Consider the following 18,054-nt stretch of genomic DNA (forward strand, 5'->3'; position numbering starts at 1 on the left):
CCGAAAGTTTTTTTAGTTTATGGACAGAATAGAAGTCTTTTTGATACGTATTTTTCAATATTTTACACACTGTTTGTTACATGTCATTGTCTATCTCTTTGTGTGTTGATGTGTGTGGTTATATATAAATAAACGATGTTCCAAATATCCAGAATTTTGCTTAAGATGTAAATTCTGTCGGTGAAAATAATGTTAGACGTTGTAGTCGTAGACAGCAAAGCTTCTAGGCGTCTAGCTACCTACATACATGTAACTAGAAATCACAAGTGAATGTGATAGTTTTACAATGGTGTTATTAAGGTTTAAAAACCTAATGTCATGATCCATTTACAGGAAACGACCAAGATATTTTTTTAAAAACCGGTTGAGCTCATTTAACCAGAAATCAAATGGTACGCGTAGGTAGGTAATTGAGCGTGTGGGATAGGATAATAAATAGGGACTTTTTCAGGATGTGTAGTGTAGTAACTTTTTTTTTCACTAACACAAAAGTGTAATTGGCAGAGAAAGTAAAACCTAACAAACTGAGATAGGTAAAAAAGAAATATCTAAAAAGTGTAGATTCAAAAATATCTAAAAACAAGCTCTCTTTATGCAAATATCTAGTTTGCCTCTGTACACATGAAATGAGATTCGTAGATTATTTTTTCACGAAGATAAGAAACGAACATGCAAAATATCCAACTTGCCTTCAATGTTTTTTTTGGTTTTCGTATATAGTTTGTGAATGGTTGTCTGCTCCGGACCGGATTAAAGTCGGATCAGTCTGTAGTAAATTCACCATTCCAGACCAGTATGCACTACTCCATACTATAAAATTTCATACTAGTCTGCAATTGAAAAAGAAACTGCATAGTGTGTGAATTATATTATTGGTCCGATTTTTTCAGTTTACTCCTTAAAACCTCCATATCAACTTCATACCAAAAATGAAAGTTGAATTAAAATATGCTTTTAACTAGAGTTGGATCAGAGTGTTTTGTTCTCATTGATTAAAACTTGTATTTCTTTGTATTTTTGAAAAATGTGTATACATATGATCATTCATAATTATTAAAAACCCACAAAATAAAAAATCACATTCTAAAAAAAAAACTAGAGTGGCTTTTCTTCAATCTTAAAAAACTAATTTTCTTTTTAAATCAACCATTTATCTCAACAACAAAAATAATAGATTTTGATTTGTAATTCTAATCTTAAATTTAATTTTGAAACTATGTTATGAGATAATCGAAATAATAGATTATGATTTTAAAAACATCTTCTAATAGTTATTACTAATTATGATAAAAAAAATATTATTAAAACAATTTTAATTATTTGTCCATATTACTTCGTACTATGATCTGAATTTACCATTCATAATAGTATAATGTTATGCATATATTATTGTATGGTGATGTGTATACTAATATTTACTTTATACTAGAGTCCATTTTACTTTATACTAAAATGTTAGTAAAAAAAAAAACTCAACACAATTCGCAAAACCGTTTGATAAACTCGTGGAGCAAAACCGTTTGATAAACAACAATAATTGAAGTAATATGGTAAAAAAGAAGAATGTGTGTATAGTAATACTCTCTCCGTTCTAATTTAACTGTCGTTTAAGGTTTTTGCATATAAATTAAGGAAACTATTAAATTTTATGTTTTGCCCTTTATTAATATATTTTATAATTTTTTTATTGGTTGAAACTTTAAAGCAGCAGGGATAAGATTGAAATATTCATCAAACATCTGCATTGAAAATCTAAAATAACAACTAATATAAAACAAAAATTAAATCCTAGAACGATAACTAAATTAGAACGGAGGGAGTAATATGTAAAAACGAAAAGAAAAGAAAGAAGAGGAAGGATAAGGATGAAGTAAACAACGGTTAGGTATGAGGTTTTGTTTTTTGTTTTGGTTCGATTCGGGTGACTTTTTTGACTGAGGAAGCCAGCCTGTTTGCCATTATTTTTATTTTTTTTCTTTTTCAACAAATAAAAAATAGTTTTCATTATTATTATTTTTTGGATATTTTGCCGATCTCTTAAAAGAAAAATAATAAAAAGAGACAGTTTGCATACGTGGCGGAAAACGACAAAGATAGATCGGAAGGGCTGATCGTTACCACTTTTAAATAATTTTATTTGCTTAATTAATTAAATAAATAAAAAGAGAGAAGACAGGCTGTAAATCTCTGTGCCTCCCTTTTGAACAAATTCGTATAATATCATGTTCAATATTATCATATATGTGAGGAAACTTAATACATAGGATTGGAGGGTCGTGTTGAGTTCCTTGAATAAATCATAGTCAACTATGTTTTGTTTAATTGAGACCCAAAGAATTGTATTCGAATAAAGATATTAACTGCATTTCTCCATTTATTATTTTTATTTTGCTCCAAAATGGATTATGTAACCAACCAACTGTTCACAAGTCATTTTTTAACCATCAGATTTGTTTTATTTAGGTTGTGGTCAATTTGATATGATATGCATGATTCAACAAATATGCATATCAACCACCACTGTATAGTATAAAAAACAGTCAATATGATGTCAACTAATCGAGATCTTATTATACATTAGCCAATGATTTATGTAAATAACTTTAAACCAATTCCAAATCTGTCGCATTGTTTCAGCAAAAATGACCAAAGTTACGTTTGAACCGCAGGGAATAAACAAATCTACAGTCTGAATGTAACTTAGAATAATACTAATTAAAATTGGGGGGATCTGTCAAGGTGTACGGCACCGGTAAACAACTAATCCAGCCGTGTCCTGCAGAGAGCACGAGGGCACATGCTCCGATGCCAAGGGAAGTTTCTTGCGACCTTCCTACTCTTCTTGTGTCACTCTTTAATTTTTATTTTTAATGATTCAAGCTAAGCTAGCATTGAGAAAGCGGAAAGAGGAAAAAAAAAAAAAAAAAAAGAAGGATAAGATTCGGTCACACAATTAATTGTTTAATTAGTGTTAAGTGTTAACTAGTATATAGTATTAGCCGATATAATTCATTGAGTGAACCAAGGGAGACCGATGGACAAAACTGTGTAATTAATGGAGATACGGTACGTAATAAGAGATCTTCCGTTTTAGGTACATCGTACCTGTTACCTAATTTATTCTCTTACGTATATTAGTTTTAGCTCTTCTTCCTATCAATCACTTAATTTGTTGAATAATTTATAGCTCTAACATATACTACTAATTCAATCTTAGACAAAAATGTTACAAAATGTAATGGTGACTAGTTTTATAACCAAACCAATTCAAATCAAAGTTTCTTAATGTTAAGAAACATACTTTTTCGTGGGTTTTAGTTGAGATAACTGAAAGCAATTTATGTCAATTTTCAAAGGTATTGACTAAGTGTTAAAAACAAATTTGATGGTTTTGGTTTTGTGGTTTTGGCTCACGAAAGAATTAATTAATTAGTGCGCCAAATAATATATTCAAACACCTTAATTAGCACGGCATACAGTATTAAAAATTATATAGCTTCAAAGAGTACATAAAGAAGTACATAGTATATAGGGTATTATATATCACATGAAAATAACATTTTAGTGGGGAAATTTACAACTAGCCAACGTAAAAATACCAAACCAGGCCAGTATTTACTTATAACATGAATATAGAAAATACTGTTCCATCCACTGAAACGTAGTCTCTACTTTTTTCGGGGAAGAAAAATGCATGTGAGTCATATGGGATGGTGTCTTGCCTTGGAATGGAAATTTTCCCAAAATAGCTTATAATCTTATAGTATAACATTGTTCTAGGTTCAGCGTATGTTTTGAGTGAGACCAATCATATGAATGTTCAATGCATATTATTATTAGTTCCATAATTAATATTCGGAAATCTAGTAATCCAAAAACCAGAGATTTGTTGCAACGATACTGTCTGGAATATCTTGTAACGAGGACCTAACCAATACCGATCCACGAGTTCTTCTTCTTCGTCCAAGAGATGGAATACTCCCTCCGTTTCAAAATATAGGATGTTTTGAGTAAAACACGCATATTAAGAAATAACTATTTTTAAAAAGTTCAACCAATTATAAACAAGACTGCATAATAGAAAGTATTAAATTAATCTAAAAGTTGCATAGAAAGTGAAAACATCCTATATTATGAAACAAAAATATTTTCTAAAACATCTTATATTATGAAATGGAGGGAGTATTATTTAGGTGACCGTTTTATATATTTTCTTTGTTTAAGAAACTAAAGATTCATGAGATTCAATCATTTAAGGAAACGATTCCTTTTGATTTTTTCATCGATTAGTTTTATAAATGTTGTCATCAAACGAGTGGACACAAAATGTTTCGACGTGTACAAGACTTCAAAAGGTGTAAGTTCATATTAAAAGATAATGTAGACTGAAAATCGAATTAAAATATATGTATGGAGTGTAATTAGTTTTTCTTACCCACAAAATATGTAATGTATATGCATGTTAAAAAAAAAAAGGTATATGCAAGTTAACTAAAATAATTACTTTACTACAAAATTATAATTGATTAAAAAAACACAAATCATTACTCCTCTTGTTTCTAATTATTCTTCAACTTTTAAAAAATAATACAAAATGTAGTTCGATTAGAGTCATTTGACCATTGTATAATTTGTATTATGCATGTAGCAAATTATTGATCGTAGGATGGGAGACAGTTGTTAGTATTTTCATCCGTTGGATCTTTTTTTTTTGTTTGCTCGTAGCAAAATATTTTGGCAACAAATAAATAAAAATTATAGTATCACTTTCAAAGGCAGAAGGCACGTGCAAGAAAAGAATAATCACGTGACGGTGAAGACGCGGTTGAAGCAGACACACGTGCGACTTGTTTCTCACCGCTCCGACAAATACACTCAAAGAAATAAAAATAAAATAAAATAAAAAAATGAGGCGGACAAATTTGACCACACGAAAGTCGTATACTTTGGCGTGGTACGGAAGGGTATAAATATAAAAATTTGGAAGGGTTATGAAAAATCTTGGAACTGTGAAGAAAGAGATCTTGGCACTTTGATATGGTTGTTGTGTTTTATTGATACGACGACACACGTGAAAACTTTGATGCCAACCAACCCTTATCTTCTTCTTTTCAATTTATTCTTCCTCTCTATTGGTACTACTTCCCTTATAATGATCCAAACTTGTGACTATTTTTGTATACTCAAAAAAGAAAAACTTATTCAATGGTTTGAGATGAATCATGGGATTAATAACGAACATTTTTTTTTTATACAAAATTAAAGACGATGCTTTACGGAATAAGTAAAACTGCGTTACATAAATTTGGAAATTATGTGTGTGTTTTTGTATTACGTACTCTCTAGTCATGGGACTAATATTTTACTTATAAATAGATTTGCACTTTGAAGATTGCTCTCATTGTATTATAAAGTCGTTTTGTGCATTTATTTTGACCACAATACCCAAACAAAGGTTCAATTTAAAACACACAAAGTCAAACACAAGTATGTAATGTTGTGCTTGGGTTTTGGTCAATAAGACGCGCGATGATGCTACTACCGATAAGTGTGTAGTGTGGTGTGCTATATATATATGGCCAAGTTATCTTCCTACTTTCTAGGCGAGGGGTCAATATAGATAAGTGTTTACCTTTAATAAATTAATTGTGTTGTTGTATGATATCGACGATGGTAAGTCTTCGCAGTCTCGATATTTTGGTCTACCGAATTCGATTGGTGTACTCAAAAAGGTGTTATCAACCTTATTTTGCAGTGTCTGTGTGTTTTAAATAATTTTACTGACTTTTTTTTTTGTTATTGTTTTAGTTTTTTTTTTTTTTTGTCAAACGTTATTGTTTTAGTTCATATGCATAATGTCAGTGATGAAACATTTTAACGATGATCTTGTATAACCAAATTATTCTGATCATATAACTCAGTAATTTTTTTTTTTTTTTCTGTTTAATTCTTCGCATGTCATATTGGTTACGTAACCTTTTTGAACGACTTTAGTTTTATACTATATATATATATTTTTAACCTATACAGATCTGTTTATATAATGCGCAAGGGGAAATACTATTATTACTAGTAGTAATCTAACAATATGCATTATAAGTTTTTATACTTAAACACTAACTAGAGTTTTTTCTCTCTCTCCTCTTTTTTTCTCTCCACCTTCTTTCTAAAAACCTAAACCTAGTTTTGAGCCGCCGCCTCTCCAGTTGCCCTCCCGGCACCGGAGAGGGCTTTTGTTCTCCTCTTTTCTTACCTGCTTCTACTGTCATCGTCACCCTCTGTGAGGTGGTCCTTCGTCTCTGATATGATTCTCTTGTTGGTGGTTTCCGGCGATGTCTAGGCGCGTGAAGCGGAGTCTTCTTTGGGAGGTGTCTGCTAGTGAAGGCTCGACGGACTTGCTTGAGGACGGCAGCGTTTGTTTGTGGCTGGATTTGGCAGATCTGGGTGGAAGACTTTGTATGTTGGGACTCGCCGAAGGGTTTGTTGGCTTTGGTGAGAAGTGAGAGCCGCGGCTTCTCTTCGGTGAACTCTGGTAGTCAGATCTGGTGTTTCTCTCACTGGATCTTGACTTCTCTCCGTCCAGTCGAGGCGTTACTTCTCAGTTGGGGTTGGCTTCTTTGACAGGTAAGTTTGGGCGGTTCTTCATTGTGGGTCTTGGATCTACAAGGGGAAGGCAGTGGTGGGTGGTTTGCATCTCCGGCAACAAAGGCGTGGTTTGTCTTCCTCTGATGCAACTGTGGCTTCGGTTTGGATGGTCGGGAAGCTTCTAGATCAAGCCGCGTTTGGTCGCGGTGGAGCTTTTCCCTTGGTTCACCCATCCGCCAGAAGCTGCGGTTGCGGCGGAAGTCGGAGGAGGGCAGGAGGGTATTGTTGCATTGTTGCGGTGGTTAACCTAGATGTTTGACATCCTTAGGGGCTATCATGGGATCCGGTTTATGGAAGATGGATTGAGCCATCATCCTCTGTAAATCGCCATGATTTTGTGTCCACTAGACCGGATTGAAGCAAACCTACCTGGAGGTTGCGGTGGTTGCCGGAGCTGGAAGAGGCGTGTTAGATCTGAGTGAGCGGGTTGCTAGGCACGGGACCTGTCTTCGCGGAGCCTGTCATTGGTGGTTTGAACTTGTTGGAGGATCTGTAGCGGGTCAAGCAGTACACCGGAGAAGAACCTGAGACAGAGTTTGGTTGCGGATGTCAAGGGTTTCGATTTGATGTATCCGCCGCAAAGCCGTGGATCCTGCAACCACCGGCGTTCCTGTTCAAGCTTCTATTTCAGGTCATTCAGCAGGATCCGATCGTTTTTCCGGCGAAGGCATCGACCGCCGTTTTCTCTTTTTTGTAACTGCTGGACCTTTGTAATTAATTCCAAGGCCGAGCCCATTAGTGGTAGGCCCATTATCATTACTAATATTAATAGAAAAGTTAAAAAAAAAAAAAAAAAAAAAAAAAAAAAAGTTTTTATACTTACTATTTGAAAACGTTTTAGTCAAAGAAAACAGAAAGAATTAACCCACACCGGCCACTAAATGTTTTGAATTATTTGGTCAGTAAGGCCAAAAGGGCACGTGGAATACATGCCCACATTCTTAGACGCGTGTCGATTATGTGGTTTAGATATTAGACCGTTCACGATCCATCATGATTGATTCATGGCAACAAGGAAGATTCGCTCAGGAAATTAAACAGTGTGATCTATTTTTTCACTTTCGAGATGTATTAAAATAACCTTTTGAAATTATTAGTAACAGTCACTTTTTTATTTATTTTTTTAATTTTTTTTACAACTGTAACAGTAAGGCTTTATGTAACAGAAACCAACAGGAAAAAATGTACATGAATGAGAGTGGTGATATAGCTAGGCTACTAATCGTACCCCGCATGAGCCGATAATTATATGTAAGTGTTAGCTCTAGCTAGTTTAGTTTGGTTTGCCCTTTTCAGCTCTTTTTTACTAAAAAAAAAAAAACGAAAGAATGCTTCGGGCCGAAGTAGTTTATAAAGAATCCTTCATATTTTATTCGACAAAACAAGGTTAGTGATGATCCATTGCTTTGTTATACAGAGATAGTGGAGTTTCGTTATAATATTAACCACATCATTCAGGGTTCGCAAAACGTCAGTTTATAAATATAGTAGTATATATATAGTTGCGTTATTTATAAGTATGCCACCAAAATATAACAGATTGCGTTTGCTTGCTGACTCCAAATTGCGTTTACCGATTCTCTTATTTTCCAAATGTAAGCTAAATCACAATATACTGTAACGTAATTTTTTTTTTTTTTTTTTTGTAACGTAAATATATTTTCATGTATTATACAAATTATGTAATACATATAAATTATGTAATGTAAAACATAAATAAATTTTGCAGGTAAATAGGTAATATATATACATCGCATGGGACTTGGACAAAAATAAATACATGAAATGTAGCTATCAACATAAAAGAAAAGAATCTGATGTAGCTATGAAAATTTTACAACCACTCTGCTAAACAAATTGTCCACTTAAAAAAATAGTTTATAGATAATTTGGGAATAAAGCTGACAGTGACTCTGTCGGATGTCGTCATTCGCAGAAGCTAACATTCATATGAACGAATAATAGTATATTGGTAATAAATTAAGATTCTATTTAAACCCCAAAAAAAAAAGTCCACCGGAAACGGTAGCAAGTCTTTGTTTTGTAGTAGTGCTCGCCGCTCGGAATTAAAAATAAAATTTAATTGTCATAAAAAAGGAAAGGCCGTAATTACGATTGTAAGCCTTAAAAAGCCCAATATTTTGGGCAATTTTGTTTGGTTATTTTACTTGTCACCACTGTTTGTCCTAACTCCTAACAAGTAGATTTTATCCCTTTTCTCTTCTAGATTTAGCTCAAGTTGCAACGACCACATGTTTTTAACAACAATGAGAGAATAGGCCTTTAAGGCCCATACCATAATACTTAAGAGGATTATGATTATATTAGTTCCATAATGATAATCGTATAGTGTATACTGTATTGACAAAAGATATGATATGAAATTTACTTGTTTTCTGAAAACGCGGGAGTATAATATATAGACCGTAATTTTCAAGTCAACTTGAGGAGTCAACAGCTACTTCTTTGCATATATAGACAATTTTTGAAGCTTAATGAATAATTAATGATACGAGTTTCGGGGATTACGTATGTAATGATCGATTTTAAGTACCTACTTTTACCACGGTGCCGTTCCCACTCGAGATGTATATTTTGTATTCATTGACTCAATTGTTATTGATGATTTGGCATAAACAAATATGTGAGGAGGAGGAACATGATCCATGTATTAGGCAAAAAGCTATGGTTGGAATTCATACATTTTGCATCTTACTTAAAAGGAGCAATAGAAATCCTAGTTCCAAGGTCAAGACTGATCAAGAGTCATTTCTTTTTGTTTAATTGATGTTTGTAACTCCCATACTTGTTTCTACTTCCAAATAGTTAGATATTTTGTGTGATCATCAAAATCTTTCTTTTTTCCCTAAGATTTTTATAGTCGTGAAAGATATACAAATGATGATGACATATAAGAGTTTTCATTCAATATGCTTTAAGAAAAAAATCTGAATGGTTGAAAACGAAATAAAAAAGCCAGATTGTGAAGTATATCAAATGGCTGACTAGCATTGATTGAATTTTCTAAAGCGATACCTTACCCTTTAAACTATATAAATCATATGATTTGACCCCATTTGTGTGCCTTCTCTTTTCCAGTTCCATTTTTAACCTAATAAAAGCAGAATCAAACCCAATATCCACAAAACATATAAGTTCACACAACAAAACCAACTTAATATACTCAAAAACAAGGTCATCTTTATCTAAGCTAGAAGAAGAAAATGAGGAATGGCAGCGTTTGTTACAACAATGCCATAAATAAATGCTTAAAATATACTTAGAGTGACCAAATTGAATTAGAAGCATTAGTGAACTCTGGCAGGGGAGCTACACTGATACTTGATTGGAAGGTGGAAAATGGGTTGTTAAGTAACTTTAAATAATTGAATTAATTATGATTCTTTTTTTCAATATATCGCTAAGTTTATGATTTGTAGATTTGCATGTAGTTTTTATAAGTAATTCCGTAAAAGATAAATCTAATTGTAAATTAATGGTCCACCACAGAACAACTAACAAGGCTGGGTTTGTGGCTTTTACTGTTGGACTCATTATAATTAAAGTGTATTTTCATCAAACTTTATTGAATCTTTTTCAGCTTGAAATTTTGTATTTATATAAAGGGAGTGGGTGAAGATCACCTCAAACTTTTACAAAAAGAAACTGTTTTAATAGATATTAAAATAGTTAAGAAAGTATGGAAAAAGGGAAATAACGAGAGACTAAAATGATGAGTTATATGGACCATGTGTGTGCGCTGCGCACTCGTAAATCCAATTATTGATAAACATATACACTTTTTCGTTCAAGCTATACAAAAATTTTACCCACTTGGTGGTTTATCCAAACTCAAGACATGTAATTTTGATATAGAAAACGTGAATATATATAATATATATATATATGTCTTTAATTTTTTTTTATGGATTGTTATTCTATTTTTTCCTCCATTTAATCATATAGCTTGAAGACAAATCATTACTTCGTACAAGAAATTGAATGCAGAATCTTCCGGACGATTGAAACCAACTTTATTTACAGAAACCGTAATGAAATCAATAAAAACAAAATAGTAGCAATAAGCAAAGCACATGAAAGCCATTTACAGAGAGGAAATATACTTGTAAGTTGTAAAGCATCTCAAGAAAAAAAACAAATATGGATCACAGCAAAGACATTAAGAACCATATTCGAAAGACAAAAACTATAGAACATGCCTTATTTTTCTAAGAATTCACAAAGTTCCAATACATTCGATTCTAGATTCCTTCGAGCTATATTGGCTTGTGTGAACCAATAACACAAGAATATGTGTAAAAGGTCAATTACCTCATGAAAATATTTACAACATTAATTTACTGCAGCTCTTATATAAATGTCGTGTAGCTTACTTGGTAATTTTATAAAGAATCTACTACTAGTTTCTTCGGTTCAGTAAAGAAAGAGAGAGAGATAAGTACAAATATTAGTTGTACAAAGTATAATAAATGCGGAAGACTGTAACAAGAAGTGTGTATTCGTATTGATTATAGAATTTAAGAACTCTGCAACATTTTCTCAGAGAGACAGAGACACAAAGAGAGAGAGAGAGCATTTAGGGAGCAGGAAGTGGAGTGTTTGGTTACGTGAGCTGTTTCTCTCTTTTTCTCTCTATCTTTAACTCTCTTCACACCTCTCTCTCTCTCTCTTTCACAATAGTGTGATGAAGCTATGAAAATGGAGTTGATTCCAGTTGTTTTCTTCTTCTTCTTCTTTTGCTCTGTTTTGACTTCCTCTGCTTTAAACTCTGATGGGTTGGTTTTGTTGAAATTTAAGTCCTCTGTTCTCGTTGATCCTCTGTCTTCATTACAAACATGGAATCACAAACACGAAACTCCATGTTCTTGGAGAGGTGTCTCTTGTAATAACGATTCTAAAGTCTCAACCTTGTCTCTTCCCAATTCTCAACTTCTTGGTTCGATTCCTTCTGATTTGGGTTCTCTCTTAACACTTCAAAGTCTCGATCTTTCCAACAACTCCTTCAATGGGCCGTTACCTGTTTCTTTCTTCGACGCTAGAGAGCTTCGTTTCCTCGATCTCTCTAGTAACATGATCTCCGGCCAAATCCCTTCCGCAATCGGCGATCTTCACAACCTTCTAACCCTAAATCTCTCTGATAATGCCTTGGCGGGAAAGTTACCTGCTAACTTGGCGTCGTTGAGAAACTTAACGGTGGTTTCTTTGGAGAACAACTACTTCTCCGGCGAGATTCCCGGCGGTTGGAGAGTTGTTGAGTTCTTAGACCTGTCCTCGAATCTTATCAATGGCTCGCTTCCACCAGATTTTGGCGGAGATAGTCTCCGGTTCTTAAATGTTTCGTTTAACCAAATCTCCGGCGAAATCCCACCGGAGATCGGAGCCGATTTCCCCGGAAACGTCACCATCGATTTCTCCTACAACAATTTAACCGGTCCAATCCCGGATTCTCCGGTTTTCTTTAACCAGAAATCAATTTTATTTTCGGGAAACCCGGGTCTATGCGGTGACCCGACCGGAAACCCGTGTCCCATCCCTTCCTCGCCTTCGATTGTCTCCGAGGCCGACGCTCCAACAACATCTACACCAGCAATCGCCGCCATACCGAACACAATCGGTTCAAACCCGGTTAACGATCCAAAATCACAACAAACCGACTCAAATCCCCGAACCGGGTTACGACCCGGAGTTATCATTGGGATTGTAATCGGAGACATAGCCGGAATCGGAATCCTCGCCGTGATCTTCCTCTACATCTATAGATGCAAGAAGAACAAGACCGTTGATTACAACAGCAGCAACAACAAACAAAGACAAGAGACAGACACAACAATTACGCTATCAACATTTTCATCTTCTTCTTCGTCTTCATCACCAGAGGAATCAAGAAGATTCAAGAAATGGTCATGTCTACGGAAAGATCCTGAAACGACACCGTCTGAAGACGAAGAAGAAGAGGACGACGACGAAGAGAGCTGTTACAATGCAAATCAACGGTCAGGAGATAACAAGAAAGGAACGTTAGTGACCGTTGATGGAGAGAAAGAGATGGAGATTGAGACTCTGCTTAAGGCTTCAGCTTATATTCTAGGAGCCACTGGTTCGAGTATAACGTATAAAGCCGTTCTTGAGGATGGAAGGGTTTTCGCGGTTCGTCGGCTCAGTGAGAATGGTTTGAATCAGCGCCGGTTTAAGGATTTCGAGTCGCATATTCGATCCATTGGGAAATTGGTTCACCCGAATTTGGTCAGACTTTGTGGGTTCTACTGGAGTACCGACGAGAAATTGGTCATTTACGATTTTGTCCCTAATGGCAGTCTCGTCAACCCCCGTTACCGTGAGTTTTAATTTAACGTTTGTCTCTTTAACCGTTACATGGATTAGCTTAGTTTGCTAAAAGTAGGATGACATTGCATCTTGCACATGTGTGTTTTGGCAGGAAAAGGAGGAGGGTCTTCTTCGCCTTATCATTTACCGTGGGAGACTCGACTCAAGATAGCAAAGGGCATTGCACGTGGGCTGGCTTATCTCCACGAGAAGAAGCATGTGCATGGAAACTTGAAGCCTAGTAACATACTTTTAGGCCACGACATGGAACCCAAAATAGGCGATTTCGGACTCGAAAGGCTTCTCACAGGCGAAACCAGCTACATCCGAGCTGGTGGGTCTTCTAGGATATTCAGTAGCAAGCGTTACACAACTTCATCGCGAGACTTCTCATCTATTGGACCTACGCCAAGCCCTAGTCCAAGCTCGGTGGGGCCGATGTCGCCTTACTGCGCACCAGAGTCTCTCCGAAGCCTAAAACCGAGTACGAAATGGGACGTTTACGGCTTTGGAGTGATCCTTCTCGAGCTTCTCACGGGAAAGATCGTGTCCGTTGAAGAGATTGTGCTAGGAAACGGACTGACGGTTGCGGACGGACATCGCGCATTGAGAATGGCTGATGTGGCGATGCGCGGCGAGTTAGATGGCAAACAAGACTTTCTACTCGATTGTTTCAAGTTAGGCTATAGCTGCGCATCTCCTGTTCCTTCAAAGAGGCCAACGATGAAAGAATCTTTGGCTGTTCTTGAAAAACTGGCTCCAAACTCCTCTGTTGCTAAGTCTCCATCGTTCCACTACGGACATTAATGTCAGTTTGATACAACTAGTTTAGTCAATTTAATTTTATTGCTAACTTGTTTCTGTGTATAAAAAACTTGTATCTCCTGTTTTTTTTTTGGTTTACAAATTCGATTTCCCAGCATTAATAATCTTCTTACCGAAAAAGGATATAATATATCTCACTAAAATTTATAAATTTTAAACCAAAATTTTTGAAAACTAAAATTTTTAAAATCGAATTTTTTTTTTGGTGAAATCTCTAATGATCAAAACGATTTTGTAAATTTAGCATAAAACAAAACAAAATCACAAACCTTTAAAAATCAAAAAAAAAGTTGTAAAAACTATCTTAACAAAATAAAAAAACAAAAGCTTTTAAAAATCCAAAAAGAGGAATAAAATAATCAAATTTTAAAAAGCTATTTAAAAATTAAATGCTAAATCTACAAAACGATGCAAAAACAAATTAGACTTATGGAATCTCTAACAACCAAAAGACTGGATCCAAAATCGAGTTAGTAACCACACCATTTTGTAAATTTAGCATTCAAAAAAATACAAACAAAATACAAACAACAAAAACTTTTAAAAATCCATAAAAAATAATTTTTTAAAAAAAATTGAATTAAATGCTAAATCTACAAAATGATGCGAAAACAAGTTGGATTATGGAATCTCTAACGATCAAAAGACTGGATCCCAAAATCCGGTTAGTAACCACACCATTTTGTAAATCTAACATTAAAAAAACACAAAAAAATAAAAAAACTTGCAATAAAAAAAAAACAAAAGAAAAAACATAATAAGATGAGATAGAGAATATACCTTATTTTGGGCTGAGAAAACCTTTGCTTAATGGGCCTGAAGATGAGAATCCAGCCCAAAAGCTATTCTTGCATCTCGATCTCCGATCCATCTGCTTCCTCTCTGTCGCCTTCTCTTCGAAACGCAAAAGCTTCATTCATCTCCTTCGATCCATCCGCTTCCTCTCTGTCACCATCTCCGCTCAAGATGTGATGCTTGCGTGTGTGAGATCTCTCGCTAGACTTGGTCTTATTCTTCGTGCTAAAAACAGAGCCGAAGCCGAATCACGAGCTTAATTCTTTGTAAACGAAAGCAGAAGAAGAATCAAAGCATCATCATCATCTTCCATCACCGCCTCGTCTCTTGTATTGTATACTTGGTGAAGAAGATAAATATGGCAGATCCAACAACCCAAAGCGTTGCAAGAGTTGGAGTCAAAAGTTTTAGGGCAAAACTATGAAAATTCAAAGACAAAACCCAATTGTAAAGGAAGAAGAAATCGATTATGAGAATCGTAAAATCAGAGCAATGAAATCGCATCTTTCTCTCTTATTCTAACTCTCTCTCTCTCTGCTTCTATGTTTCTCTCTTTGTTTTGGTCGAGATCGAGGAGGTCCGAGTCTATTTATAATAGTTTGGGACTCAAGTTTTCGTAACCGATTCAACAAATTTCCTTTTTTCTTCACTTATTAGGTTCGAAGAAAGTTGAAACCAAAACCGAACCTAAGAGAACACAGGCTCGGTTATTAATCAAATTTCCCGAGCCTTTGTTCTTTGTTTACTAACAGTTCTTTGTTTTTGTTTAAGTGAGATACTAAGGATTTTGTAGCAGTGTACAGTTAATGAATGAACAATCTGAAAACTTCAAACTATTTTTGTTATGTTTCTTACTTGGGTAAAAGAGTGATACTTTAACTATTTTGTTATGTTTTTACTTGGATTAAAGAGTGAAACCAATGCTCTTAAGAAATATATCATTTTATTATATATTTCTCTTAATTCATAAATAAACAAGCAATCTTTCTTTAATTATAAAGAAATTGATCGACATAAGGATTTATAAAGTTTTATATCCTTATGATGAATCAACTACTTTTTTTTTGTTGTTGTTGAAATACTATACATACAAACAATAATAATATGAGATTAAATTCAATTATAAAAATCCCAAATGTGAAATGTTTTTTATCGAGCGTCTTGATTCTACTAAACACTGCTGATGATACTTCCACGAACCGGGTTTGGACTGTACTTAACCGGGTACGATGCTTCAACCGCGATCCCACACTTACCGGATTTAGAAGCCGCCAAGTTTCTCTCCATCCTAATGTAACCTTCCTCACCCCAACTAGGACCCCAAGAGTTCCTCACAATCCAATAGTCAACGCCGTTCTCTGACCCGTACCCTACCGCCACCACCGCGTGATCAAGATTTGTACCACACTTCCCGGTGAAGATCCCCTGCAAACCAAAACCAAACCGGTTATTCAAAAAATCCAAAACCCGGTTTTGTTACTTAAACACACACAAAATCAAGATTGGTTTTGCTTACCGATTGGTAATGTTGGAAAATTCTTCCACCGGCTTCAATAGCTACACTCACAGGCTGGTGTGAGATTGCTTTTTTCAAGGCTGCCTCGTCTTTCGTAGGAACATCTTCGTACCCATCAATACTCACAACTCTTGAATTCTTCTGCAAAACACACACAAAGAAAACTTCAATATTTTGTAATTCATCAAAAAAAAAAAAACAGAGTTGCTCTGTTTTTGTGTGTTTACCAAGAAAGAATTGCATTTCCCACTGGATCCATGGTAAGGGTAATCTTGTTCGGTGTTTAAGCCACCGTTCTTCATAATGAATTGAAAAGCGTAGTCCATTAAACCTCCGTTGCAACCTTGGTTGTAGGCTTTGTCGCAGTCCACTAGTTCTTGTTCTGACAAAGATATGAGTTCTCCCGTTACGATCTTGTTTATACCTTCTACAGCTGCGGTAGTTGAGAACGCCCAACAGCTTCCTGCGTAGATTAATACACATATATAAGATCAATACACAATGATACACAGCTCCATGTTAAGTTACTTATGACTAAAAAGGAAAAAGCATAATTAGTAATTACCGCAAGTGCCTTGGTCTTTAACGGGATTAACGGCTCCTTTCTGTCTCCAATCAACCGTCTCTGGAACCTCCTCGGCGTTTACGGCGGCTGAGTATTTCAGGTTAACATTCTTGGCTTTAGCGATGCGGCGGGCTGGCTCAGTTTTAGCTCCCAGGTATAAACTCCGGTACTCGTCGTTAGTGAGATCGGTAAATTTGGTGAGACCAAGCTTGTAAGTAGCGTTCTTGTTGTTCTCGTTGTGAAGATCGATGAATCTTAGGTTGTCTTTGAAAATATTGAATCGTTTGTCTTGGTCGTTGATGATACCGTTGTTGTTGTTGTTGTTGTTAATTTTCCCGTGTTCCGCGGACCATTGTAAGTAGATGGACCTCACTTCTTTATCGGTTCTCCACCAGCTGTCGGATGGAAGTTGGAGATGGTCATTGATGATGGACTCATCACCGGAGGCTAATGAAACGATGACGTATAAGAGAAGTAAAGAGAGGATTTTTGTCGAGGGAGCCATATTGTTATGTTGTTTTGGATGCAGTTGGGAATGAATGAATGAATACTTGAGATGGTTTGTTTTTCTGGAGGGATGAGAAAACTGTGGGACTATTTATAACCAAAAATTTTGGTATTCAAGTTGGTGTTACGTAATACTTTACTATTATAATGAATGAGAATAATGGGCATGCAAGATGGTGGACGGTGCGAATGAATTTTTAAATCCAATATTTGAAAGAAAATTTATTTTATTAAATAAATATCTTCTAGTTTTCCATTAAAAATATATTTTTTGAAAATTACAAAAGGCCTAAAACTAAATAAGAATATTTCAAGAATTTCACATATCTACGATATAGTATAAAATAATCTTATTTTGCTAATTTTTACTTTCGCATTTCATCCTCACATCAAAGCTATATGCTAGAAGAAATTTAGTTTCGCTTCAGTTTTATTAGGAGTCTCCAGACACAAAGTTAAGTCCTAATTAAAGTTGAATTATTGAAAGATAATGTCTGGACTAACTATTAAAGGTACTTTTTTTGGGGGTGAAAATGAATTTACGCAAAACAATTGGATTAAAAAATAGTATCGATAATTGTATTAGAGAATGAAGCATAATTCGAAGTAGCTAAAGATAACTGTGAGATAGTAGGCCGACCAAGAAAAGCAAAGAACTAGGGAACACAATCCCTTTCCCTTGCGACATGTTTAATTGTATTTCACCGAGAGAATTCAAAACTTCGAAGACCTGTGGGGTCAAAATATTCGCCTGTAAATTCAAATAGTTTACTATTCTCTTCTAAGTTTGTTACGGAATTCTCTTGTAGACTGTGTAATTCTTTTATAATGAGTTTCAGTATCAGTAATATATTAG

The 18,054-nt window shown here is 34.9% G+C and overlaps 2 protein-coding genes and 1 long non-coding RNA gene across 3 annotated transcripts; 1 reads left to right on the forward strand and 2 right to left on the reverse strand.

Moving 5' to 3' along the window:
- Positions 1-10,957: 10,957 nt before the first annotated feature.
- LOC104729444 (putative LRR receptor-like serine/threonine-protein kinase At4g37250) lies at positions 10,958-13,935 on the forward strand. Its single transcript, XM_010448382.2, has 2 exons — positions 10,958-13,000; positions 13,103-13,935. The coding sequence occupies exons 1-2, from the start codon at positions 11,359-11,361 to the stop codon at positions 13,795-13,797; spliced, it is 2,337 nt and encodes a 778-aa protein (XP_010446684.2). The 5' UTR covers positions 10,958-11,358; the 3' UTR covers positions 13,798-13,935.
- On the reverse strand, positions 11,109-15,172 carry LOC147930102 (uncharacterized). Its single transcript, XR_015573937.1, has 2 exons — positions 14,596-15,172; positions 11,109-13,784 (listed from the first exon to the last, which is right to left on the reverse strand). It is a non-coding gene; the product is annotated as an uncharacterized LOC147930102 (long non-coding RNA).
- A 364-nt stretch (positions 15,173-15,536) lies between these two features.
- LOC104729445 (germination-specific cysteine protease 1) lies at positions 15,537-17,313 on the reverse strand. The gene is made up of 4 exons (XM_010448383.2): positions 16,692-17,313; positions 16,354-16,589; positions 16,127-16,267; positions 15,537-16,035 (listed from the first exon to the last, which is right to left on the reverse strand). The coding sequence occupies exons 1-4, from the start codon at positions 17,194-17,196 to the stop codon at positions 15,781-15,783; spliced, it is 1,137 nt and encodes a 378-aa protein (XP_010446685.1). The 5' UTR covers positions 17,197-17,313; the 3' UTR covers positions 15,537-15,780.
- Positions 17,314-18,054: the final 741 nt, after the last annotated feature.

The sequence above is a fragment of the Camelina sativa genome, chromosome 12 (assembly GCF_030686135.1).
Source record: "Camelina sativa cultivar CO46 ecotype springtype chromosome 12, ASM3068613v1".
Lineage (NCBI taxonomy): Eukaryota > Viridiplantae > Streptophyta > Magnoliopsida > Brassicales > Brassicaceae > Camelina > Camelina sativa.

Excerpts from the sequence above, each read along its gene's own strand:
- LOC104729445 (XM_010448383.2), bottom strand. The coding sequence starts at position 17,196 with ATGGCTCCCTCGACAAAAATCCTCTCTTTACTTCTCTTATACGTCATC. Across the intron at positions 16,268-16,353 it reads GGAAATGCAATTCTTTCTTG|AAGAATTCAAGAGTTGTGAG; the intron begins GTAAACACACAA and ends TGTGTTTTGCAG. Across the intron at positions 16,036-16,126 it reads TTTTCCAACATTACCAATCG|GGGATCTTCACCGGGAAGTG; the intron begins GTAAGCAAAACC and ends TTTGGTTTGCAG.
- LOC104729444 (XM_010448382.2), top strand. The coding sequence starts at position 11,359 with ATGAAAATGGAGTTGATTCCAGTTGTTTTCTTCTTCTTCTTCTTTTGC. Across the intron at positions 13,001-13,102 it reads TCTCGTCAACCCCCGTTACC|GAAAAGGAGGAGGGTCTTCT; the intron begins GTGAGTTTTAAT and ends GTGTTTTGGCAG.